The sequence below is a fragment of the Crocodylus siamensis genome, chromosome 14, assembly GCF_052110815.1.
Source record: "Crocodylus siamensis isolate JL-2025a chromosome 14, ASM5211081v1, whole genome shotgun sequence".
Taxonomy (NCBI): domain Eukaryota; kingdom Metazoa; phylum Chordata; order Crocodylia; family Crocodylidae; genus Crocodylus; species Crocodylus siamensis.
This window is the reverse complement of record NC_143408.1, coordinates 5,986,798-6,013,316: the sequence shown is the minus strand read 5'-3', so window position 1 is coordinate 6,013,316 and position 26,519 is coordinate 5,986,798. Positions and strand designations below refer to the sequence as shown.

The 26,519-nt window shown below is 48.7% G+C and overlaps 2 protein-coding genes across 6 annotated transcripts in view; one reads left to right on the top strand and one right to left on the bottom strand.

Moving 5' to 3' along the window:
* Positions 1-53: 53 nt before the first annotated feature.
* LOC149853271 (acidic leucine-rich nuclear phosphoprotein 32 family member B-like) lies at positions 54-7,250 on the bottom strand. Of its 3 annotated transcripts, none has more exons than XM_090027565.1 (7): positions 7,054-7,250; positions 5,364-5,513; positions 4,159-4,281; positions 2,819-3,020; positions 2,363-2,481; positions 1,587-1,641; positions 54-293 (listed from the first exon to the last, which is right to left on the bottom strand). In XM_090027565.1, the coding sequence occupies exons 1-7, from the start codon at positions 7,105-7,107 to the stop codon at positions 202-204; spliced, it is 795 nt and encodes a 264-aa protein (XP_089883691.1). In that variant the 5' UTR covers positions 7,108-7,250; the 3' UTR covers positions 54-201. The 3 variants fall into 3 exon arrangements, with proteins under 3 accessions (XP_089883691.1, XP_089883692.1, XP_089883693.1); XM_090027566.1 differs by having other exon boundaries at positions 54-290; XM_090027567.1 differs by having other exon boundaries at positions 2,363-2,478.
* Positions 7,251-7,434: 184 nt separating this feature from the next.
* Positions 7,435-26,519, top strand: part of ACER1 (alkaline ceramidase 1) — a 39,589-nt gene continuing 20,504 nt past the window's right edge. Inside the window, exon 1 of one of the 3 annotated variants that reach the window (XM_090027570.1) lies at positions 7,435-8,653. In XM_090027570.1, coding sequence (XP_089883696.1) covers positions 8,651-8,653 — 3 coding nt within the window. In that variant the 5' untranslated portion in view covers positions 7,435-8,650. Of the gene's footprint in view, positions 8,654-16,345; positions 16,398-23,740; positions 23,845-26,519 lie in introns of those variants that run through there. The other 2 variants (XM_090027569.1, XM_090027568.1) reach the window with 2 other exon arrangements.

Here is a 26,519-nt window from a genome sequence, read left to right as displayed (position 1 = left end):
TTGTGAGAAAGTGAGCTTGTATGGAAGGATTCTCCTGAATGCCTAGGGTAGTCTAAGTCTTAAAAAAATATATTGTGGATGCTGCAGCCGGACAGAGGGGAGGGGCTGGGAGACAGGGATTTACAGTCTCACATGGACACAACAGGGAGGTTAGGACAAGCACAGTCATAGTCCGTAAAACTGATTGGCTCGCTAGGATTATCAGTCGTCGTCCTCATCGTCTTCATCTTCCAGATCTTCCTCTCCCTCATCCTCTAGCTCTCGTTTTCTCTTCTCTCCCTGCGGAAGCTCTGCTGGGAAGGAAAGAGATAAACTAAGCAGGTGGCCTGGCCAAGACCCTGCTAAGTGCATTATCTCAGCACACCTTGAAGGGGCCTGGTTTCAGGAAAGACAAGGCACCTCAAACTCAGTCCCCTCCTGTGGATTTCTGAGCATGCAGAAGCTACTGGCTACTTTGAGCCTCCTGACCAAGCTGATTAATCAAGTGATTTAACATTCCAAGTCCATGCCAGCCTTCATGCTGCTGCATATATCCTCTCTCAAGCTTTAGTCTCCTTTATATAATAAACCCACTGAGATCGAGATCCACTAGCCAGTGAATTTCAACACAAGTTGAAAGGCTCAGTCCCCTTTTGCTCAGGAGGGAAGAGGCCAAGTAAACTGCACTTCCAGGAGCAAATGCTTCCTTGATATTACATACAGATCAAGTTTCCACTGGAGACTCCTGTACAACTGCAGGAGAAGGCTCCTACAATGAGAAATGGGCTATTTTGTCAGTCCACTTTAATGTTTCACTGGATTGAACAGCCAGCTGCTACCTTTTTTTTTTTTTTTTTAAAGGTCCTGGAAGAGCATAGATTTGGTTAGTGTTAATGGGAAGTGAATGCCTGGTAAACCGGTATCGCTCCTCCGGGCTTAGTCCAAGTCCAAAGTTACATTTTGTAAGCACGTAAAGCTGATCAGGCCACTTCCCCAGTGGTTCCAAGAAATCATCTTGCTCACATAACACACATCTGAAGTTTCAAATGTGGCCTGTTCCAAAAGCCTCAGTCAGGAAGGATGATGAATTTCATTGTGAAGGCAATGGATGCTTTGTCAGCAAGTTTGCATGAGCCCATTTGGAGATTTCACTGCCTCCATTAAGGGTTTGGACAATTTGCACCTGCAGCTAAACACCCTGCGTGGCTTTATTGTGTGCACACACATACACACGCCACAATGCAAGTCAACACAGCATCGAGCACAGGAATGCTGCACCGTAAAGGAACTCAAGCATTAACCCACAGCAAGAACGTTGCATGGCAATGACATTAACTGCAAGTAGGTGCACCCAGGCTATGCAGAGTAACAGTTTGTACTGGGCCAAACTTCTTGGTTTCAAGTACCTCGCTTGTGTGCTGGGTTTCACTGCTTGCACTTTTCAAAGTGCCCAAGTTCAGAAAAAATGGGGCAAGACTCATCCAACATGGAACTGCCCAGTTTCTGCTCATATCTCAGAGCAACTGTGTGCACCCAAGCTGTGCAGTAATGGCCAAGGTGGCATCAGCCATGCAGTCTAGTTAGGAGAATTAGAGTTTTATACTCACCCTCATCACCTTCATCCTCCTCTTCATCCTCCCCATCCTCATCATCCTCTTCCTCCTTGAATGAAATGAGAGGCTATTTGTAGCAAGGAATAAGATCCGTGGGACAAATCTAATGACCTTTGTAGGGAAGCATCCCCCCCACAGCCCCTGCTCCTCTGACCCTGCCCACTGGAGGAGCTGTCCCAAAAATGATCCCCAAAAGCATAAAACCATGAAAAAGTAAGGCTGGAAGGGACCTCTGCAGGTCATCTAACCCAGGCCCCTGCTCAAGATGGGATCATCCACAATTGAACCATCCATGTCCTAGCCTGAATTATCCCTGAAACTACACCATCAGCCCTGTCGCAAGCCAGTATGTAATGTGCTGTTTCTTTCAGTCACCAAGCCAATCTATTTACTCCGGGAAAGGCTTCAAGAAGGCGGCTTCAAGAAGACATGACTGCTGGCAGCATTGTGCCAACAACAGTTCCTGCGATACCGAGCTCTCTTTGCACCTAGACGGCTGCTCCCTCCTCATCCTACTCCATTCTATTTCACTTTGTAACAAGCAGGAGAAAAAATGCAACTCAGGGATGCACAGAAAGATGCTCTCCTTAAATGCTACAAGGCACTATTCGGAGACCAGCCAGCTACCACAAAGGCTCTTTTCCTGATTAATACTACCCTCGGGCCAGAATACAAACAGCTGGCTACATTACCAAACAGGATTAGAGGGGATCACTGATGCAAAGGACACACGCTGGGAACCAACCAAAATGTACAAAAGCGAGTCTCACCTCATCGTCTACACCATCCTCTTCCTCTTCAGCATCCAAGTCATCGTCATCCTCCTCTTCATCATCAATCACTTCTTCATCCAATTCATCTTCCTCATCATCATCATCTTCCTCCCCTTCTAGCACAAGAAAAGTTGAAAGAACTGGGTTCTGCTTGGCACCAACGGGAAAGCCGGGAACCCCTGACACTTCCAACTCCCAGCTGCCAGTATGGCCACACTATTTATGTTAGTGCAACGTACCTGTGACAGGGGACTAAAAAATCCTGCAGAGCAGACCTAGGCACATAGGATGTGTCAGGTGACAAGCCCAGATTTCTAAGTTAGGCCTGGGAAGGACAAGATTATAAAGACTCATCCTACTCAGAGTTCAAAGCCTGAAGATGGGTCTTTGGGAAGCCTGGCTCCTGAGAGAGTGAAATGTGTAGGCAGTTCTAGAAAACCAAAAATCTCTTACCATCGCCATTCTCCTCATACTCATCATCCAGCCCATCACCATCTGCTTCAGGGTCCGAGTCAGGGGCCTCCTGGTCATCCACATCAAACCCATCCAAGTAGGTGAGTTGGGGCAGAAGGGCAAACACGCTCTCCCGATAGTTGATCAGCATTGTCACTTCGCAGTTGAAGAGGTCCAGGCTATGCAGGTTCGGCAATTTTTTCTGCAAGGATTAATTTGTTGCGCTGTCAGAAGGTTGCTTATGGCAGGTGAACATCAAGTTATTTCCCAAAGGGCTGGTTTCCTCTCTACCAGAAGCAACCGTCTTGCATGCAATAACTGCACTGAGCTCTTTGTCAAAACTTGATAAGCTGTGAAATAAGGACGGAGCTATCCCAGACTCAGTGACGATAATCCTAGCATAGCTGCTTCCATTCTAGCTCCATTGCTGTGCATTTTTCTCCTCTCAAAGCTTAGGTCCCTCCTTGATTTGTCTCTAAGCCCCATGGAAGAGGAAGCTAGACCAATGCTTAGTTCTGGCCTGAAGCGTGTTGCATGAATTGGCCTTCATACATCCTTTCCTGCCCCAAAGTCAAGACACCACAAAGCACAAGTCTGATGCTAAATGGCTGCACGGCTAGATCATGCAGCAAGGCTACAGGCCATGTACTTTCGGTGCCTGGGAAGTGCTGTTCTCACTGCCCCACCTTTTCCTCAGTCGTGCTGCTTCAATTTGGACTGCAGAACTGGGCTGAGGGAGGAAGGGAGAAGAACAGCAAAGAGCTTTGAACTACTGGGGAAAAGATGCTGAGAACAAACTGCACCTACCAGGCACACAATGGGTGCCACAGAGGCAGGAGCCTTCTTCTGGGAGCAATGTTAACAGAGTGGGGGAAAGGGGCTTTGAATGTGCACCAAGAAGGCCACATGATCCGCAGCCATAGCACCAAGGGTGACATGGGGTCATGACACAGGAGGCGAGTGTCCCAGGACTGATGTGACTGACACCCCCTCTGGTGTCCAAGCAAATCACGGCTCCATGACACACCCAGGTGCCACCTACCTCAAACCGCATCCGACCCCTTAATGGTCCTGTCTCACAGATAGACACTGCGCACTGCGTCCACAGTTTACTCATCCAGCCCAGTGTCAGGCTTCCTTTAGCAACTGGCTGCTGGTTTTCCAGACAGAGGAGCCATTAACTATTAGCCCAGCCACAAATTGGGCGACTCATCTGTTCACATCAGAACCACGAAGTGCTGTTGGAACAGTTACCAAAAGGTTGGACGTTTACCGCACAGACAGCTCCCAAAGGAAAGAGTGCCAATGGCTCGGATCCCCGTGCTGGACCTTCCACTCACCAGTGGCTCCAGGGTGTTGATGTCCTTGATCTTGTTGCCGCTCAAGTTCAAGTGCGTCAGGTTAGGGGTCCTCTCTGCTAGCACTTCCAGGCCTCCAGAGATCCGGTTATCACTCAGCTCCAGCTGCCAGGAAAAATATTATGAGGCCAGGGTCTAAGAAGTGGCAGCACTTGGGGTGGAATATCACCTCCATCTGAGAGGTCATACAGGCTAACAGAGGAGCCCAGACTCCTCATACAGCTGGGATACCCCAAATACCACCCCCCCAACCTCATATAAGAAATGGTCATAACTAGAGAGCCTACCGCACTCCAACCAGTGCCCCACAGGAAACGTCAGCAAGTTAAAAGTGCCCCAAAAATCCAAATTACAAGCAACAGCATGAAACATCCTCCCACTGCCAACCCATGCAGGGGCTCCACTGCTCCAGCAACCGTCAGCACATTTTAGTTTGTCAGAGCGCACAGGCAGCGATACAAATGGAGCAAAGTGGTGCTAATCCTGCCCGTAAGAAGTTTTGTATCCCCACTAACAGCAGGGCTATGCAGAAAGCTTTGTCAATGGTTTCCAGTGTTTTAACCAGCTATAAACGCCTGAACCAACATGGCAGGACCTCCAGTGCCAGCAACAACTCTGCTTACACCTACAAATGCTGCACGCGCGCTTGCAGCACCAGACTTTTTTGAAGGCTCGTGCGGAAAGAACCAGCAGTTCTCATCCCCAGTAAGGCTGGCCACAGACAACGGTGTCGAGGCATTCAACAGCACAGCACTTTAGCAGCAAACAGGCCTGCTTCCACCATCGAATATGGCGCTTGCAAGCCGGCCCTGAAGCAGTTAACCTCATTGTTTCACCAAAATGTGGTCGTTCCGCGGGGTCACTGCTCTACATGCCCGTTTCATTAAGCCCCACATAAAGATTAGGTGTGTACAATGCAGCGGCTCCCAAGGGAGGCCCAAAGGTGCTGGCCCCTGCCCCTCCATGCATCACTGAGTGACATGAGGCAGCAGAGATGTGGGGGGAGGGGATGGCAGCACCACTCCACCCCAAACTCCATGCGACGCATTACCCGTTGCCAACACCACGAGTGGTAATAGCACAAATGGCAGTCTCTGCTCCCAAAGACATTCAGCTCTTCTATTGCCAGCCATGGTTTCCCAGTGGACAGCTGCTACAGGTCTGCCAGGCACCAGCCTCTCGTTTACCTTGCGAAGTTTGCTGAGCTTGGGGAGGTTGGATACCGACAGCAGGTTGATGTTGATCATGCTAAGGAACTCCAGGTTCTCAAAGTCAGAGGAAAGGCCGACAATCTTCCCATCATCAGAACGGCAGTTATCCAGCACCAGCTCCTTCACCTAGCGAGAGGGGAAAGGCACGAGAAAACCATCATCATTTAAGTTTCCTGCAGTGTCATCTCTAGAGTCGATTTGCATGAACCCCACACAGGCTCACCTCACTCATCCGAGCTCAATGACTACCTGCAAACATCCCCCTCCCACTCGCACCATAAAAGGGGAAGCAAGTTCCCCACTGCCTTGAAACCAAATGTGCTCCGGAGGGACGAGGCAAGCAGATCAGCAGCACCTGCTACGGAGTCAGTCTAGTTAGGGTATGGACAGTGCACTTCGGTGACAAGGTAGACATTGCAAAGGGACAGGGGCTAAAATACACACACCTCCTCAGGACAGCTACTCCTTAGCTTGGCGGCTAAAAGTTGTCAACCAAAGAATGACAAATTTGCATCGTTTCACCCTGGGCACTGAAGCAAGCTCAGAGGACAAGCGCTTTTAGACTGCATCCGATCCCAACCGACCCGCTTTTGTCCAGTTACCGCTCCCTTTCACCACAACCACCTGGGTCTGCCTCTTACAGATGGGAATATTTCCCCACTAGAGTTTTTCACTCCAAACTAGCGTGTCCAACAACACCCATAAGCCGTGCCTCTGCCTACTTTGCGCCCCCGGCTCCGCACAATAAGACAAACTCATTTTTCAGGTCCTAAACATTTCCTGGCCTGTAAAAGCTCGGCTCCAGACATGGCCCAAATGGACACGGACCTCACCTATTTGCTCCAGTAAAAAAGCTGCTGCCTGTAATCAATTTGAGGGCGCTCCAAAGATGATTTTATCAGGAAGGGCAGCCCCAGGTGTTACGAGCTGGGACGCTGGGGACAACCCAAAACGGAGCAAGGCGGTTCTCTGCAGTTAAAAACCAGCCTTTCCCATCAGGCAAACCAGAGGCTTTGATCCCACGTGCTCTTGCAAAGCAGGACGTTACCCTTGCTAGAAAGCTCCCTTGGAGGAGCATCCCTAGAAAGCTAGGGATGCTCCTCCAAGCCACCCTGCGCCCCTGCCCTCCTGCAGCCGCCACGGCCTCCCGACTCCGCCACGCGCCAGCAAGTGGCTTTGCCTGGCCCACGCGGGCCCAACTCCCCTCAGACTCTGTCCATCCCTCCCAAAGCGGCTGAGGAAGGTCCCCCGGCTGCGCCCGAGCGGGGCCGTTCGGGCCAAGCGGAGACTTTAACTTTGAATTAAGGAGGCGGTTGGGTTCCCCTTAAATTTTGCAGCTCGCCCGAGGGAAGGGGCAAATCGCCCTTGGATTAGGAAGCGGGGTTTCTTTTTGATTTCGCAGGCAGCGCGAGGGAAGGGGCGGCTCAGGAGGGGTTTCTTTCTTCATGTCGGTGTGCAGGGGCCCGGGGGAAGGGGCGGCTCTCCCCCACGGAGAGGAGGGGCGGTTTTATTCCGCGTGTCCCGGGCCCGGAGGAGGCGGCCGCGTGGCAGCGCAGCGCCGGGCCGGGGCCCTTCCTTCCTCTCTCCCTCCCCTCCCCCGGCCCCGCCGAGCACCCCCGCGCGGCGGCCACGTGCCGGGGGGGCCCGGGCCCACGTGCGCGCCCACCTCGGCCGGCTTCTTGTTGCGCAGCTCCAGCGTGAGCCGCTTCTTCATCTCCATCCTCCGCGCACCACGAGCCGCCGCCGAGCCAGGGACGCGCCGCCGCCGCCCGCGCCGCTTATATAGAGGAAGGCGCCAAAGGCAACAAAGGGGCGCGGGCAGCGCCTCTGCCGGAGCTTCCGCGCCCTGCGCCGCCTCCCGCCGCCGCCCGCTGCCTCCCTCACGGCGGCTGCCTCAGCTTGCGGCGCCCGCCCGCGCCCTCCGGAGCGGCCGGGCCTCCTCAGAGGACGCCAGCCGCGAGCCCTGCGAGGAGTGCAGCCGGGAGGCCTTCAGAAAGTCCCGCGAAGTCGCCTCGAAGAAGTCCTTCCACATCCATACGGCTGCTGTTTACCACATAAATGCCTCAGCGCAGCGCTGTGACTCGGCTGTAATTGACCGAGTACAAAATTCTGCCTCAGTTTTGGTGAAAACAGGGGCTCGGGTCTTGGTTCAGGAACCCCTCCCCCATTTATAACAGTGCAGGAACTAATCGTGCCCTAAATCCGGACTGTCCTATGGCCTGCCAGTTGTGTCCGTGTCCCTAAACGTGACTGCTTAACCCCAGCTCGGACCCATCACTGACCCCTTTGCAGGGAGGTTTGTTGTTTTTGGTCGTTTTCCGTATTTCAAGCCGAATGAGTCCAGATCCAAGAGTCACGTGTGGCCCTACTCCACCCCCACCTGGGGCTTCAGACGTTTCCAAAATTTTTGGTGGGCATCCTACGTGCAGGCCCAAGCCTGGAGGCTGTGGGTTCGGATGCCCCCAGCCAAAGGCCCCCGGGGTGAGCCAGGGAGGAGCCTCCCCTTTCCATAAAGTCGGCTTAAAGCCAAGACCTTCCCACTCCAGCAGCTCACTGGGAGGTTTCCTACCCATCCCCTTGGCAGGTGCTATCCCCGTGCCAGGCGAGCGGTCTTCCCCAGTGCCGCTACAAAGACCGCCCCATGGTCACGGTGTTTCCCTCGCCAGGCAAGCATAAGGCTACGCTTGATCTCAGCCCGGAAGAGGCCGAGAAGCAAGTTTACTCATCTGACCCGGCGTCCGGCTTCCGTTAGCAACTGGCTGCTGGTTTTCCAGACAGAGGAGCCATTTGCTATTAGCCCAGCCGCATACAGAGCGATTCATCCGTTCACATCAAACCACCAAGCGCTGTTGGAGCAGCTACCAAAAGGTTGGACAACTGCAGCGCAGACAGCTCTAAAGGGGTCAGCGATAGCCCCTGTTGCCCGCATCCTGGTCAGACGTTCGGTCTGTACGGCCCCATCCGGGCCTGCGGCTGCACTGAATTAAAGCATTGGTCCCCGGAGATGAATCTAGGACTGGAAAATCTCACATCTCTTGCAGAGACAGAAACCTCCCCGTGCTCAGGCCGACTGAGCACAGAGCTGCGCCCTCAAGTACTGGCGGGCAGGGGCTAGAGCCCCACAGAACCGGGATCCAGCCCTGGGAAAGAGGGCCCAGAAAATGGGGTGGTGACCAGCAGGAGAAAGGAGAAGGCAGGTCAGCTAAACTAAAGAGAGAGGCTGCCCCTGGCTGCTGAGGACATGCACCAATACTCTACAGAAGATGGTAAATGAATCAACTGATTTTCATATTCTTCGAAATTTCTTGTGGGTTTTTTTATCATATGAACCGAATATTTGAAGAGTTCCCTGGTTTATTTTCCCTCCCCCACCCCCTTTAGTTTCAGTAGAGGAAAAATGAAGATGAAGGGTATTGGGAACAAAACCAGCCGGTTCTTTGGCTTTCTCGCTGCGAAATCAGGAGAAAAAAAATCCCATTACAATGAGCCTTTCTCATTAGACAAATTCCTTTGGGTGGAAAAATCATTTTTCATTTGGGAAAAAAAAATGGCTGCACAAATATGTTAAGCACCTTCTCAGCTGGGCTCCTTAGAGACTTGCTGAGCAATCAGCTCCTAAAGTGTTGACGGGTCGGTGTCGGGCTCCAGTTCGAATTCCAGGGGAAATTTTAACAAACTCCCCATGAGGATCCTTGCACCTGGAGCAGCGTGAATGGCATGTCCAGCCCTTTGTCTGAGCAAAGGAAGGACAATGCAACAGCAGGCCCTGTGGTGGCATCCATCTAAGCCAGGGGTGGGCAAAGTACGGCCCAGGGGCCAGATGTGGCCCGCCAGGCCATTCTATCCGGCCTGTGGGGCCCCCCCAAAAATTAGAAAATTAATATTTTTCCGCCCTGGGCTGCCTCTCATGCAGCCCTTGTTGGCTTACCAAAACCCAGTAAGCGGCCCTCCACCCAAAATAATCGCCCACCCTGATCTAAGCTCTCCGGGTGCTGGGAGCCTTCCAGAAGCGGTTTTAGAAAGCAAGACCCACTTCCAACTGTGGTGGGTCAGGGCAGTGGGCTCTGCTAGGCTCTCCTGATACTTCAGGCATAAAAAAAAAGACCCCAGTTTGAAACGTAGAGATACCTAACGCCACGTGCAGTCCAGGTGCATGTAGGGGATTGTAGTTTTATATGAGTTCACCGGGGGATCCAGGTGAAACAACCATCTGTCCCATCTGCGTCTGGACATTACCCAACACGAATTACAGAAACATTACAGAAACAGCTCTGTCCTCCACATGCACCTGGTCTTTGTGAGGGGGGGAAGGTTCAGGGACTGGATCCTCCCTTGGTCACCTCTTTCCTCCCATGCTCTTGGCCAAGTCTCTTGGCAGCTGTTGAGGTCGTCTCTCTCAAGGGCACTCTGGGGTGAGAGGGATTGGGTTGGGCTTAGGGTGCGATCTTAACATTTGCACGAGATTCTCTTAAAACAGTAGTGCTCAACCTCTGGCACTCGGGACCGTCATCTGCCCCACGGGGCTCTCCGTGGACAGCATTCTCGAGCCCTTCACCGCTTTTACTGGGGGAAGCATGCATATCCTTTCTGAGATATAGGATCAGGTGTAAGTGGGTATAGTGCCAGTTACACCAGTGGAGGGGCTGGTCCCCAGGATGCACCTCTCTAACTGCTCTGCTGCTACAGTCAGTCATTCACATCCATGCCCCGTGTATGTAAAATCCTGCCAAGTCAGTGTGTTTCTGACACAGTCCCACTGGTGGCTGCACCTTATCAATGATGTGTCAGTGTGGCTCATCAGACCTAGTCTGGGGCTCAGGACAACTGTACTGTATCCCTGGTTCTGGGTGACACCAGCTCAGTCACTTCCCATCGGTACAGTGAGAGCAAGTACACTCTCCTTTGCAAGAGTGTTGAGATCCAGGACAGTATAGAGCAAAGTCCTGGGCTTTTTCAAATGATCCTATTGGTAAGGAAAGTTGGCCTGACCTTCCCCTCCACCATGACCTTCACCAGCAGACGTAGAGGCTTCTGTGACCCTGGTCCTTCCCCAGGAGGCATGCTGGGAGATGTCTCCAATGCTCCCCCCCTCCTACCGATCCCTATTTGTTCTGAGGTCCCATTCATGTATTCTTTTAGGAGTTGTTTCCTGCTCTTTTGTAGAAGACAACTGTGTCTTTCTGCTCCCCCTCCCTCTTTCTCCACCCATCATCTTGGCCTGAAAATGCTCACCCAGAATAGTTAGTCTGACTCAAGTAGGAGGCAGGGTAGTTTTGTACCTTAAGCTAAAAATAAACAACTTGGCTTGATTCAAACCACAGCCTGACAAGACCATTCTCCCACACTAAGTACCTGTGAATTATTCAAATTAACACTTTGCCTTGGGACAATCAATTGCCATTTAAGCCTAGTGTATAAACAGCTGTGTGTCTGTTTTGAAGCCAGGCCTAATCAGGGCAGCATTAAAGAAGTGGGCTGTTTTTAGCCTTAGAGACTAACCAAAGCAGATAGATATTTATAGCACAAGCTTTCTTGAGCTGAAGATCACTTCATCAGATGCTGTGAAAAAATATGAAGAAAGGAGAGAAAAATCAGAATACAAAAGACAAGAGAAGGGAGGAGAAAGAGAGAGAGTGATAGGGGAGCCAGAAGGGGACAGGACTGAGAAAGACCAGTGAAAAACCAATAAACCCAGAGCAACAAAGGTGTCTGTCCCCAAAGCAAAAACGGAATTTATTTATTACAGTGCTTACCTCTTTGCAGAAGGGCCAGGCAGGGGAGTGGGAGATCAGTCAGACACGGATGAGTCTGAGCCTCTGCTTAACTGCTTATCTCCTGACACCCCTCTGCACCCTTCAAAGGATCTTAATGCACCCCTGGGGTACCTCTGGCTGAGAACCATGGCTGTATAGGCACTTAACTGCCTAAGCTCTCTTTCTGTAAGCTTATCTTCACTTAGCAACTTCCCCCTACAAATGACATCAGTGGAAGGGCTGGGCTATGTAGGACCTGCAACCAAAGTAATGACCTTGATCATGATACCCATCTGCAGCTATTCCAGTACAAGCAGGCCTGAGGACACATTTGTCATGACATTACCTATCCTCTTTTATTAATGTAGTTATTTCACACCCAGTTTTCATACAGGCGAGTCCTGAGATCCAATTTAACACCTACCAACCCTGAATCCTCACCCATACATCTGTCACTAGCCACTCTCCATCTACCAGGATCGCTTTGGGATCCAGTCCAGGAGCCTGTCTCTGGTACAATGGCTGGTACCAGATGCTTGGGAGGGGAAGGATAGGAAATCGTAAAGCGGGTCATTGTAGAACAGCAACAGGAAAGTCTCCTCCTGCTGCCCAGAGCTGCCTCGTGCCCTGAACCCACTTCCCTTCCTCTCTATCCTTCCTGAGACATGTGGGCTAGTTTCCACCTGGACAGTGGAGGTCAGATTAAACTAGATTCCACAGAACAACTGTCCCTGAGCTGTTTGCAGCGTGATGCCTTCCTAGGCATTCATGTAACTGCACAGATGTGCTGTGGCCAGCAAGGGGAGCCATTCCCAAAGCAATGTGAGATGGAGAGTGCCCTGCAATGGAGCTGACTAAATCCTTCCCTTGTGCATAGAGAAGTCATGGGAATGGCAGAGCCCCAAAGGGACTAGTATTGGGAATAGATCCCAGTGAAATGATAGGAGGGATAACCAGGTTGCAAGCTCTTCTGTAGGCAAGACCCTGCTCTTAGCGTACACAGTGGGACAGACACAGAAGGTGACCACCTGTGTAGTAGATGTTGCAGCCACTGAGTCATTACCAGGGATCCTGGTTTTCTCTGATTTAAAAAAATCCCCAATTTTCAGTTAAAAAAAAGTAACCCCAAATCTACATTTTCCCATGATTTAAATGAAACACCAATTGTGTGTGTGTGTGTGTGTGTAGTGATGTTTCATTTAAATCACAGGAAAATGTGGATTTGCAGTTACTTTGTTAACTGAAACTTGGGGATTTTTTTAAATCAGAGAAAACCAGGATCCCTGGTCATTACCAAGGTTGGGGTGAGCTATGGGCAGGAAAACCCCCAGCTACGCAGACATGAGAAACATCTTTGCCAGCCAGACCCATGATAAGGTAGTCCTGAGGTTGCCTCCCCCTTCTAGTGAGCCTACATATCCTCTCCCAGAACCTGAGCCCTGGGGGCATTTTGGGCTACAGATTGACTGGACTACACCCAGAATAGGTATAAACCCACTGATTCTGCAAAAGATTAGGTAACACCCCTTGCTCTTTGCTTACCAGCACAAGAATACACAAAAACCTGCCTCATTTCTCCACCTGTTTTTTCCACCCCTCTCTGGAGCATTATTTGGGCTAGGGACAGGTAGTGAGGGCTGATCCAGAATCCTTCTGTGCAGCTCCATGCTTGTGTACTTATGAACAATGAAGTCCTTCCAGCTTCACTCATCTTAGTTGGTCCCAGATCTGTATCAGTCCCTCCCATCCACCCCACTCCCCTGCTACAAAAGCATGGTCATCAATCATTTCTACCCCGGTATGTCCCTGCAAAAGCTCCCTTTTTTAACTATCCCCTTGTCAACTCTGCCCTTCATCAAACCTGGGGAATTGCCACTCCCAGATCCACTTCCTGAGATGTAAGATACAGCTGGTTCCCCAGTTACAGTCTGATCTTACCCAACCCATTGCTGGTCCAACCACAGCTGTAGAAGTTGGGTCTTCTGCACTACCCCTAGTTTTATGGGTACACACTAAAGGCCTTGGCAGCACATTGACATAAAGGCATTTCATGATACAGCCACTGCCATGGGAACAGCTTCCTAATGAACCCCTGCTAAACCAAATGAGACAACTAACAACCGACACCCAGGAAAAAGCCAACCTACTTAATGGGTATTTTGCGTCAGTTTTTCACCAACCCAAAGGGACCACCATGCTTAACACGGTGCGAGACTGCCAGGGTGAGGGTGAATTGATACCCTACATCACTGTAGACCATGTAAAGGAACACCTTGAGAGGCTGAACACCTTCAAGTCAGCTGGTCTGGACAGTTTGCACCCCAGGGTAGTAAGGAGCTGGCAGGCATCATAGCTCAGCCCCTGGCAAGGATCTTCAAAAACTCGTGGCGCTCTGGTAAAGTGCCCAAAGATTGGAAGAAGGCCAATGTTGTGCCTATCTTCAAGAAAGGGAGGAAAGTAGATCCAGGGAACTGCAGGCCTATCAGCCTGACCTCTATCCCTGGGAAGATCTTGGAAAAAAATATCACAGACCAGGCCTGGAATAGACTGCCTCCAGAGGTGGTGCAGGCACCTACTCTGGACTCTTAAGAAACGTTTGGATGCTTATCTTGCTGGGAACCTTTGACCCCAGCTGACTTCCTGCCCTTGGGGCAGGGGGCTGGGCTCAATGATCTTCTGAGGTCCCTTCCAGCCCTAATGTCTATGAAGTCTAATGTTAGTGAGCATGTATACGCTATGCCTGGCCAGTCCCCAGGTTGTCACAGCGGTGCACCCTGTTTGCTTTGTTGCACTGCCTAAGCAGCATTCTGCAGAGAAAACCTCAAGAGATAGGAGGAGACTTTCTCCTCTAGTTCTTGGGAAACATTTTGCAGTGGAGCCCTAGGGATGGGCATAGGTAGTTCTATTTACCAATTCTTATCATGGCTTGAAAACCTGTTCTCATAAAATTATGTTCTGGGTCTGTGTAAAGGTTTAGCTCAAAGGCCTAGTTTCCAGAGCCATCCCTTCCCACCATACGCATTATCCCCAGATCATATCTATTTTGTGACCCCTTAACACTCACTGCGAAGGGCGTGGGAAGAATCAGAGTCAAGCCAGGCATTTTAGTAATTACCACAGAAGGCAGGGGAGATTTGTCTTATAGACCTCGTATATGCAGAATAAGCTTTTAGACCTCATATATACAGAATAAGCCCAGGCTCACTTCAACAGATGCTGTGAAAGGACACACACAGAGCAATTACCACAGATAGCAGATCGGGGTGCAAAGGAGGTTGCCCCAAACTGTCCTGAGTGAGCTTGAAGAAATGAGCTTTTGTTGTCTGAACCAGAGCAAGGAGCCTCGGATTTGCTCACCTCCTTCTTTGGGCCAAGCTCAGGCAAACCCAGCTCTCATAAAGCCAATCAAATTACACAGGCCTGGGCTGATTTTTGGCCTGTGGGCTTTGGCCCATAAAATTCAGCCAGGGAATCACCTGCGAGAGTTAAAAACATTGCTTATTGGTTGCTTTTCTTTAGAGGGCTTTGTAATATTTGAATGCCAGAAAACAGGAGGCAATGAAAGCATCTGAGGATCAGCAAGCTATTGCAGTAAAAATGAGCTTGAATTTATATGACCAGGTGGGTGAGAGAGAGGTGGGTATTCAATTCAGTCATATTTGGGGTCAGATTTTCCAAACAGCTCAGCACGGTGGTGCACGAGGCTCATATCAGACCATTAGTGGTACAGTGACAACTGTCGGGTGCCGAGCCCTTTGGGAAGCTAGTCCACACAGCCCCAGGGAGCGTAGTCACCCACTGATCAACACTGAGCTTCCCACAGCAGAGTTTCACAGCTGGTGCACCAGGAAGAGTTTAGTCTTTGCAATTCATGCATTCATTGACTTTCTCATTAAAACTGCCAACTGTGGGACTGATGACTGAGAACGGTGGCAGCTACAGGGTGGCTGTTTTGTCAGGGGAACCACAGGGATCAGATGATGAATGCCACACAGGCACAAACCACTAACACGACTTCTGATAGAAACAACCTTTGGTGTCTACCAGTCTGGGCTGAGATCCAGTGGGTGGCCCAGAGGTAAAAGAAGCTTCAAGCTCCTCCAATGGCTAATCTGCTTTTGAACATAATTTGATGGTAATTATCAACCTGCTACAAGTCCGCTGGGTAGCACTGTTGCTTCTTCCTACTCTTGGCTGAGCGCTAGGCTGAGAGCTGTGCAGCCTGGGTTCTGTTTTGCCTCTCACAGGTTTATTTAGATGCCAAATCCTTCCAAGCAGGGCTACTCACAGTTGGACTCTCTAGATACTACTGTGCGATAAGTTTAATGTGATGGGTTCGGAGGGCAAATGCAACCGTGCAGACAGGTGACCATTTTGCATGGTATAATGATAAAAGCTTGCTGTCTGATGGGTGCATAAGCTGCTTAGTGAGCCTGCAGCCTGGATTTACCCCACGGAGCTCTTCAGCTAGTCCTTTTAAATGCAAACACAGACCTTACACAAACTAACAAATCAGCAAACAAAATCTGATAGCCCTTCTCCAGCTGGCCCTTTTGCTCCAGCAACTTTGTAGCATTGAGCTTGTCTAGATTTGAGCTTGTCCAGTTAGTCTCCTGCTCCTGGACTTTTCTTTCCCTTAGCTCAGGCTCCCTGCTCTCACCCTTGGGCTTTTAACTGACCACCAGCAGCTGAGTTTCTACCAAAACCTATCTGCTCCCACTTGAAGAACCAAACCACCTTGTTACAGTATGGCTTCCTGCAGGATGGCACCTCAGTTCCAGGCCATGCCCTGGGACAGCTGAAATATGAGGCAAGGCAGAGAGTAGAGGGAAGTGGTTCAGATAAGAATTCCTCCAGGGTATGAGTCTCTCTTCATCCTTGAAAGCCTCAGGTGATGGTCAGACAAGTCAAAACAGGGGCAATTTGTCATTGAGGCAATAGTCGGACAATGCCTGGTGGGTATTAGGATTTAGGACTTCTGCTGCCACTCATGCACTCGAGACTCTGCGTTAACCACTTCGTTGCCCTGTGCTACATCTTCCCCAGCTTTATAACAGGAGACTGGCAATCCTTATATAAGTGCTTTTATATACATTTATAAAGTTTTTTTCATGTATAACTTCAAGTTCCAGGCTCAGAGGTCCTTTTATTTCCATCTCTTTTTAGCTCTGGTTAAATGTAACATCTGCTGTTCCAAAGAAAAGAAGGATCATCATCCATTTCACAGCTACATATAAAGGCTATGGGGCTGGATAAGGTATCTTTCCACTCTCTGCAGATCTTGTCTATTTAAAACTGAACTTTCCTGGATGGTAACTCTCCACTATGTCTGTCCAGCACTGAGGACCATAGATGTTTCCAAGTGCAAGTACAATATTAATAGGGCCATTTTAACCCTTTAGTGGGCCCTAGGCAAACAAACATGTGGGCCTCAGGCCAGTTGAGACCCCCTCCTCACCCCGGGGTGAAGGGAAGGGAAGGGATGGGGCCATTCGAGCCACCGCTGTGAAGAGAAGGACCAGGGCCCCACACAGCTCAGGGCCCTAGACACGTGCCTAGTTTGCCTATGTGTTAATTCAGCCCTTAATATTACTAATAACACAATTATTTCCCCATTCTCATTTAGCCATTTTCAGCCATCAAATGAATGTGCCCATTATTCTAGGGAAAGGGAGACAAGTATTCCTGCATAGAACAATGGCTAATATCTAATCCCTGAGGATACAGAAGCAGAAATATCCATGATGTTTGCTTTCTTGCATTGTGATTGGGCAACCCCATGACAAATGCCCAATATTAGATGCTAGAGCACAGGGAGAATCTCCCTCCCAAGCTGTGTTCTTAGAGTGCAGCAATATAGCATAGCACTAGGTCTTCTTGCTATTTATTTATTTGACTCATTGGAGTATTTGGCCTGAAATCTTCACCAGCATAAAAAAAATGAGGTTTATCTGAGTAAATTAGGCTACAGGTGTAACTTATAAAGAATGTAGTCAATTATGTAATACAGCTGATGGTACTTGGCTCAGTGGGAAATTGCCCATAGCAGCAATGAAATACTGGCTTGAGAACATTCTGAGGAGCTGTAGTTTGGTTTGCGTAACTACAGTTACAATTATATTGTAAAAGGCAAGCGGGTCAGTGATTACCGATTAGATACAGAAGCCACACCTTGCCCAGGGTGTGATCTGCCTTGTTTGTCTTTTCTGGAGCTTTCCAACTGTCTTTACTCTGTGCAGAGCAGCAGATTTTACAGGCCTCCTTAAATGAACACTAAGAAATTAAGCTGGTCCTTGGTGATCCCAACAGAATGGAGATGATAAGAGAGCTTTTTCTGGCTCTGTCAAGTCTTTTGTGATTGGTTGTTGCCGCCCATTCATGGATGACTGGTGCCTCCCGAGTCTGGGGGGGCACCCACAGGCACCGCTGGCAGCAGCAGGGGCAGAGCTGGTGAGCTCCCTGTTGAGTGGGGGTATGTGCCCCCCCCCAAGTCCCTGTTATGCATCACCTATGCTGTTATTACTACTTATCACCTATGCTGTTATTACTACTTCCAGGCAGCGCACAGTATGATTTCTATCTTAGAAAGCATGACCTCTTCCCAGGGGAGATAAGGGATAAGAAATGTTTTCTAACTTCTAAATATATGCAAGATGAGATACCAACTCCTGTAGAGCAGGTCATCTGCAGAGACTAAGCCCTGACTATTTGCATCTGAAAGCATGAGCCTGCATGCCTTGAGCTAAGGCAACATGCAAAGGAGGTAGGAGTAAATACAAAAATAGATTAGACTGCTAACAGGGGCTACCATCATGACTATATTCAGATAGCATCTAATGGTTTCAGGCAGGCATTGAGAGATAGGACTCCTGGATTCCAGTCTACAATCTGCCATTGACTTGCTACAACAGTTTGGCCCAAATCCTTCTCTAACTGCAACATTCCCCTAGCTTCCTACAGAGAAATGCAGTTTTCAAATGAAAGGCTACGTATTGCAAAAATCATTGCAATTGTGACCCATAGCTACTTTGCCTCTTCACAAAAATAATTAAGCTGCCAGACACCTAATAGGGATTATCTGGATAAAGAAGGGGGGCAGCTGAGGGAGGAGATAACAGATGATCCAGAGAGCTTTTGTTGGGTCTGAATGAATTCAAGTCAGCAAGGCAGGATGAGCTTCATCCTAGGTCCTGAAGGAACTAGCAGAGGGGATCTTGGAGCCCTTGGCAATGATCTTGAGGACTGGAAAAGGGCCAAAGTAGTGCCCTTTTTAAAAACAGCAAGAAGGAGGGCCTGGGGAACTACAAACCAGTTAACCTCACCTCAATACCTGAGAAGTTACTGGACCAGATCCTAAAGAAGTCCATTTGCAAGCATCTGGGGAAGAAAGGCTGATCACCAGTGGCTGGTATGCATTTATGAAAAATGTTGTGTCAAGCAAACCTGATCCCAGTTTGCTGGGTTGGACAGGGATGATCTAGGTGCAGCTAGGCTCATTTTCTACCATGGGTATGTCCCATGCTTCTGGGCTTTGCTGGTTGCTCCCACCCCAGCTTTTTTTCTGCTATATGTGTCATAGTGTTTTTAAGCCTCCCCAGAGGCATTGAATGTTGGCTACAGCAAAGGCTGGGGACTTCAACTGAGTGGTGGCTATTCTCCTGCTAGGAGCAAAGCCAGAGGTTCCTGCCTAGAAGGTCTTGCCCCTCTGTTCAGGGTCAGAGCAGTAGCCATATTTGGGGTCAGATTGGCCTGGCCTGGAGGGGTTTTACCTTCCTCTGTAGCGGGCGTCATGGCCCTCTACCCAGGACCTCTTTAGACTATATTGACAACATTTTATAGACACGGGACATTGGCTGCTGTGGTTCCCCTGCTTTATCTGTGGCAGGTTAGGGTGTTAGGTCTGTGCTGTGTCAGGGTTGAGGATAGTCTTATGTAGAGTTTAGATTATGGTTGTTGAATGGGCTGGTTTAGATAGCGATGATCCTGTTTCAGGCAGGGAGTTGGACTCAATGACCTCTGCACGGATTTCTTAGATTTTAGGGTCGGAAGGGATCATCGAATCTGGCCCTGGGCAGGAAAGAGCGCTGGGGTCAGATGACCCCAGCCAGGTGTTTGTCCAATCTCCTCGTAAAGACCTCCAAGGAAGGGACAGCACCACCTCCCTTGGAAGCCTATTCCAGATTTTGGCAACCCTCACTGTAAAGATTTTTTTTCCTGATGTCCAGTCTAAATTTGCTCTCCTTCAGTTTGTGGCCATTGTTTCTAGTGATCTCAAGGCGCGCCCCGGTAGACGTTGTATCCCCTGTTTCCTGCTGTGCCCCCTGGATGAGTCTGTAGACAGCCACAGGTCACCTTTCAGCCTTCTCTTGCAGAGGCTGAAGAGATTCAGGTCCCTCAGTCGGTCCTCATAGGGTTTTTTCTGTAGGCCTCCTGTAGGTGGCCCTCCTCTGAACCTTTTCCAGGTTATCTACATCCCTCCTGAAGTGTGGCACCCAAAACTGGACACAGTACTCCAGCTGTGGCCTGACCAGTGCTACATAGAGGGGAAGGATCCCCTCCCTGGACATGTTTGTGATGTACTTACTTATGCAAGAAAGACTGCGGCTCATAAAAGAGCGTATAAAACAGTTTTTTTCTTCCCAGATCATTTCTCCCTCTGATGTTTGGCTGCCATGTATCATGTCTTGGCTTGGTTGGGTAGAAATGATGCCATAACAAAATGGACCAAGTCATATTGGCATGAGTCCATTGGAGCACTTGGCAGAGGGTAGGATTGGGCAGCTTCCAGTGGTTTCTTAAGGTTTCTTCCAGTGGTTTCCTGTGCATGCCCTGCCCATCCACTCCCTCCCCATACCTATCAATGGGGAAATGAGGCTGCCACTCTCGAGATCTCTGTTTCCCACATGCAGGAGTGGTGGGAGGGGATGCCTTCAAGGGAGCTCCACTGCGTCATTTCCAGGCCCAGCAGGTGTGAGCGGTGGGGTGTGATCACTCCAGGCTGGGTATTCAGACAGGAGGTAGATGCCATGCTTCTCATGCACTTTTGTGCATGCTCAAAAGTGCAAGTTCAGGCTTTGAAGGACTTTATCGGCCAAAACGTACGTGTTCTCCTGACCTCTTCTTGCAGCAATAGAGACGAGGTGGCATTTAGGGAAAGCAAAAGGTAGCAGATTTGTGACTGATGAAAAGAAGAACTTCCCTGCACAATACACAGCTGGCCTCTGGGACTAATTGCTACAGGGTCTTGGGGAGGCCGGATGCGTCCGGGCCATTTCTCTAGAAGTAACGCACACCTCCAGAGCGGGAGCAATAACACAGAACCAACGCGTTTTAGCAGGGATCTAAACTCCCCGGTGGCAGGACATGAGCCAAATTCGAACAGGGATATCCTTTAACTGCTCTCTGCAAGATTTTGAAATCTTATTTTCAAGCAGCTGGTTCTGACCATGGTTTAGAAAGAAAATGCTGGACTAACAGGTGTAATGCAGTCTGCCAATACCTGTGTTACTAAGGCAGGTAGGCATTGTACATACTTCAGTACATGCAGCTGGACACAACTTTCCCAACATCCCTTTTTTTTGTTCAAAACTCATTTTTAATTTTTTAAGATTTTTTTTGCGTGTGAAAAACTGCCGACTTCAGGGAACATTTTTTTTGCTGCAAACAATATTTTAAACATTTGTAAAAGGCAGCATTGATTTTAGCACAGATGGTTTCAAAGCTGTCATCAGAAAGGCCCCGTGTTCCCAAATCCAGGTTTTTTTGGTAAACAGGAAAACAATGCAAATTGCTGAAAAAACCGTGGGGACAAGGCTGGTTCATGAAACTACCCAAGGTAATGAATAAAAAACCCCTCGAAAAATTTGAACTCTGCAGAATGAAGCAACTTGAACATTTTCAATCTTTTTGGTGAAAATTACTATCATTTGTCAACCAGCTGTACCAGGATATGTGCACATTTTGGGGAAATGCATAGCGCTAATGTTTGTGCTCGGACATGCTGAAGTCATTTCTGGTTGTATTTGCAGCTGCTTTTCCAGTTTCCCAGCTCCACGGCTCCTACCTCTGTCTCGGCAAGGCTCAGTAATTCAAAGCCTCTCACTCGCCCAGTTCTATAGTACTTGGAAAGTGTCATGGGAGGTGTTGCTTGTGTCTCATCTGGAAAGTGTCTCATCTGGAGACAAAGCAAAAGTGATTTGGTGCTTCCTGCCAACGGCTCCCTGTGACCTCACACTGTAGGCGCTCCTTTAAAACTGGAGTGGCAGAGCAGGTTAGGAGGGACTCTGGCAATCAGAAATACCTTGGAGCTCTTGGCAGCTTGCTGCTCTGTGCGAAAGCAGCCGTGAGTTGAGAGAGGGTGCACAGGTAAGCTAGACCTGTATGAGACACAAACACCAGATTTGCTTAGAGTCTTTCCTCTTTTGTTTCTCTGACTTCTGTGATATTTTTACCTGGGCTTCCTCTGCATCTCTTATCCAATTCTTGATGGGGGCTATTTTCTGCAGGAAGCCCTGCTTCTGTCTTGCCTCCCACCTTATGTCATCATTTCCAGCAGTGCAGAAGTGAGTGCAATGTAGATGCAAAATGCTATGGGATCAGGATGATGCTGGTATACATGCACTTTGCTGGGATACAAATGACCACATTGAAGTGCTGGGCCAGAAGGTATCAGGCCCCATTGTTTTAATCTGTTTCTATTTTCTTTATTTTTCTATCATTATGTCTCCACTCGTGCTGAGGAACTGCACGAGTGTCTTAAATGTAGTCCATTAACCTGGACTATGATGAGGGATGGCTCAGTTTGCTTGTGCTTTGTGTACAATACATTTGCTTTAATGTGGCTTTCCCCATTTCTCTCCCTTTCACATTCCTTTGGAAAATGCAAAGAGAGGAAACTGGTCTCATTGGCACCATTGTATATCTGGAATAAATCCATTATCTCAGATTGACACTGGTATAACTGGGAGTAAAATTTGACTTTCTGCATTCACTTTTATAAAGGAGCACTTATAAAGTGCAAGTTGTAAATGTGTAGCAATAAGCTTTTCTTAGATCAGCATTTTCACCCATTAGGCTGTTGCCTATCGGTGCTTTAAAAATGTAAGACACAGTGAGGTTAGTATTATCATTCTGTATTTTAGACTTCACAGATATGGAGAAATGTAACTACAACACTTGTTATCTTTGTATTGTGTTGAAAGAATTCAGATTCCCAAATCTTGTTGGTTTTTCTGTAGATATCAGGTATTTAAACCTAAGGTGGCATTTTCAGTAGTGTCTAAGTGACTTAGGAGCAACAGCCAAGATTGTAGAAAGCGATCAATGATCTGGGGTATTGGGATTGAAATGCCTGATATTAGACAACCACCTCTCAGATTGCCCTCCCCTTAACTATCAATCCCTGTTGAAACTCTAGGTTTCATCAAAAGGCAATGGAAGTTACATTCCTAAGACTTAGCTCTACTAAAAAGCTCACACTTTATCATAAAGGTGTTACAATTGCTAAACTACTGTGATGAAACACTCATTTCACAACTAAGTTTTTTAAGTGCCAGTTCACACAGAGGACAGAAAGTTGAAATGGGGTTGAAAAATCCTTTTGGGGTGCCAGTCCAAAATACAGAATAATGGACCTGATTTAAAAAAAAAAAATTAAAAGAACACTGAAGTTGAGGTCTGTTTTGGGACAGGGACAACCTTTGGCTTTCAAGAGAAAGCAGGAAAGGAGACAAAGCGTTCCACTTTCTACTGTCTGCTGTTTCAAAATGCGGCATCTTCTGCTGTCAGTCATCATCGTGATGTTTTGGGATCTCCAAAGGCATGACAGATCAGCACACACTGAAGCTGCATGTCACTACAGCACGTCTATGCAGCCACATGTTCTGTATTTCAACCTAGCTCCATTTCTGTTTCTTTCCCCTTCATTTCACTTCTATATTTACCCAGAGGAGTTTCTTATCTGTTGGCAAGATCATTTCGCTAAGCTATGCACTAAAGGTGGAGTTCACCTGGTGTAGAGGGGCAGCACAATCCCTTTGCTCCACTCAGACCAAGAGGTGAGCACAGCCTAGAAGCTGTGCCAGTTTTCTGCCCAGGGATGAAATTAATCCCTGGAGAAATTGTGGGGGAACAGCTGATTTACAAGAATAAACCCAGGGAGCAGAGCTCAGCCATTCCTGGGAGGGACTTTACTCCCGTTTCCCAAATGAGAAGCTCTTCTGCATAACCATGAAAGTGAACTTAAGGGAGAAGAAACAGAAACAGAGCTGGGTTGAAACACAGGACCACCAGCAGCAGAGGTGGCCACTGGGGATGGACAACAGAGCTGAGAGGGGTCCTGGCGGCAGGTCCAGGGCTCACATTTGGGAAGCGTTTCTGGAGCAATGATGAGCATTCCTGGAGTCGTGGAGGGATGTGAATGAACATGCTGCCTTTCCACATGCATCAGGAAGCCCAAGAGGCTGGGCCAGCAGGGAGGACATTGCAATTGTGCTTGAACAGATTGGTGGAACATGTGGAAATGGAGATGCAGGACAGGCAGAGCTGGTTAGTCCCCCTCCTCTGTGGCACAGACTCACCAGCTTCTCTCCCTATGCAAAGACAGCCCAGGAATGCCAAGCATATTTTCCTACCTCAGCGCAGAAGTGGACTGGTGCGAAGGCAACTTTGAGCACTCGCGGTCCATTGCAGAGTACTACAACACGGTGAGTGTGCAGCTGCTTCCTCGCAAATGGGGGGCGTGGGGCAAATGATGCTGAATGCATCTGTCGGGGGAACCAGCTCATGGAGCTGGGATAGACCAAGCTCCTCTCAGAAGTGGGCTTGTGTTTTTGCTATCTCCAGGGACTCTTGAATTTTGTTGCCTGGCTGCGGGTCCCTTGCTGGGTGGGAGGTTCATTGCCTATAAAAGTAATTTGGTAATAGCTTTGGCCGCTGTCAGTAGGTGTGGGACAGGTTCCCTGTGAGCTCCCCTGTGAGCTCTGTCGATGCTCCTTTACCCAGAGTGTTAAAAATCCTGATATTCCAGTCCTGCAGCTTTCCTGCCATGCATGGTGTATCCACAGCAAGGCTTATACAGCAGATATATGCACAGGAAAGGCAAAGCTCAGAGCTGAAACTCCTCACTCTGTGCTTGCTCTATGCTAGGATTTGAGCCCAGGACTAAGAAGGAGTGAGAAAACAGTGATAGAGTAACCTTGCTCTGAAAATGCTTCCTCCTTGTCCCAATGGTTTGCAGCTGGATTAGACACAGTGAGTGCATTTACACACACACCTTACTATGGAGCTAATTAGCTCCGCAGTAAAGCATCACTGTCTACACGTGCGCCCATACTAGGACACAGTAAATTAACTCTGCTGTAAGATAGTAGTGCTGGACAACAAATCCTACAGCAGAGTAGTTACCTACACCAAAATGTATGTGAAGATGGTGACCAGAGCTGGCTGGGGCACAAGGGTGCTATGACTGCTGGCTAGCCCTGCGCTGTATCACCCTCTGCTCCAGCCAGCCCCTCCGCAACATGTTGAACCAGGGCAGAGCAGCCCCAGGCTGGCAGGCTGATGCTGTGGGCCTCCTGCCAGCCGAGGCCTCTCCATCCTGGCTCAATGTTCTGTGAGCATAGGCACACAAGTAAATACTGCACCCAGGAGCAATAAGCTCTTGTGCGAACTGCGCCGAAGTTTATTGCTACATGCTAACCGCACATGTAGAGGCACCTAACTCATGTAGATTTATGTCCCTTCAACAGCTCTCACTCCTGAATTTCTCAACACCCATAAAAGTGCTTCCTTCATTTTTTATACTTCCTGGTTTTAAGAATTGCCTTCTAGTTCCCTCAGCACAGTACAGGGGAACCTGCAGGACCAAATGCCTATCAGCGTCTGTTCTGCTGCTAGGCCTATTCAATTAGGGCACTAACTCAAAACATGCCAGCCTCGGTGTGGGGAAGATCCCACACTACAGCAAGCAGGCACAGGTGCTACTGACAGCAAAGGGCATTGTACCAAGGCTGAATTCAGTCCAGGCAGAACTCCAGATTTAGGTACAAATTGCATCCCTTTTATACACCCCCCCCCCCAAAATTGTCGTAACTGCTACAAGTAATGCTAAATGATGTAGCTACTTGAGACCCCTTCCGATCACAAAGCCCCTGAGTGTGTAACCTGCCCTGCCATTCTCAGTGCATTACTGCTGGAGGATCTCATGAGAACAGACTGGGAGATGTTGGGGCAGATACTAACATCTGCACACACAGACCTGCTTTTTAAAATGTGACTAGTTACTTTGGGGTGTCAATCTTTAGGAGCCCAGCCACAGCCACTCCGCAATGGCTAGAGTTCCTAAAAGCACAGAGGAATCTGTAACTCAGGTGGGCATCTCCAGGTGGGCACAAGTCCTCGTGAAAAGCTTTGGCCCTAAATCCATACTTAAGCACCTAAATAAATGGAAAGGTGACATTTTCAGAAGCCATTTTTCAAAGAACGTGGGTCTTTAAGGGAAGATTTTCAAGGATATTCAGACTCCTAAAATGAAAATAGGAGCCTGAGGACCTCACTCTGCTTAGACCCATTCAGAAATCTTACATATCTTTGAAAGTCTGACTTATAGGAGCTCACATCCCTTTAGCTTTCAATGGGACATGCTCATGAGTGCCCAAATCACTTTTGGAAATGTAACTAAGATTTCTAGATTAGGACTTTTAGACAATTCTGCTAAATATCAATTTAGCATCAAAGGATTAGCACCTGTACTTCTAGATTAAGCCAGCGTTATGATGCTAACTAGGTTGAGTAAAATTCCTTTTAGCCACGACTCCTGCACCAACTTATCCCTTGCAGGAGAGAACAACTGAAATGAAGAGTGAAAACAGATTACGCCAAAGGGTAAACGGCATGGAGTTTCTTTTGGGGATTAAGTGATTGTTTCTCTCTAACTGAACACAACACACTTGCTTCCAGTGAGGGAAAGAGCTTTTTTTTCTGGTTCAGGCACTGATCTCACTCACTACAGTTTTTCTGCAGTTGAGTCACTCAAATCATCCCAGGCCAAGAAAAGTTCCCTAAAGTATGTGTTTAAGGGTGAATTTAATCCCTTTGGATTGAAGTACATCTGCAAGCACTGTCCTGTTTGGGAATGGATTTAGATCATTTCAGACCTGCTTATAGGCATATAGGCTGGCTCCTGGCTGCTGGGCACTTACAGCTTCTCCATGAAAGTCAGTGGGAGTGAGAATATTCAGGCCTGTGGCCAGAGGAGAATCAAGTCCATTCTTTTCATTTCTACATGTCTGTCCCCCACTGGGTAAACTGGCCATATTTTCACTTTTAAAACCATCCTCTATGCCCGTCCCTAAGAGCTCCTTTCTACTGGGCCCTGATA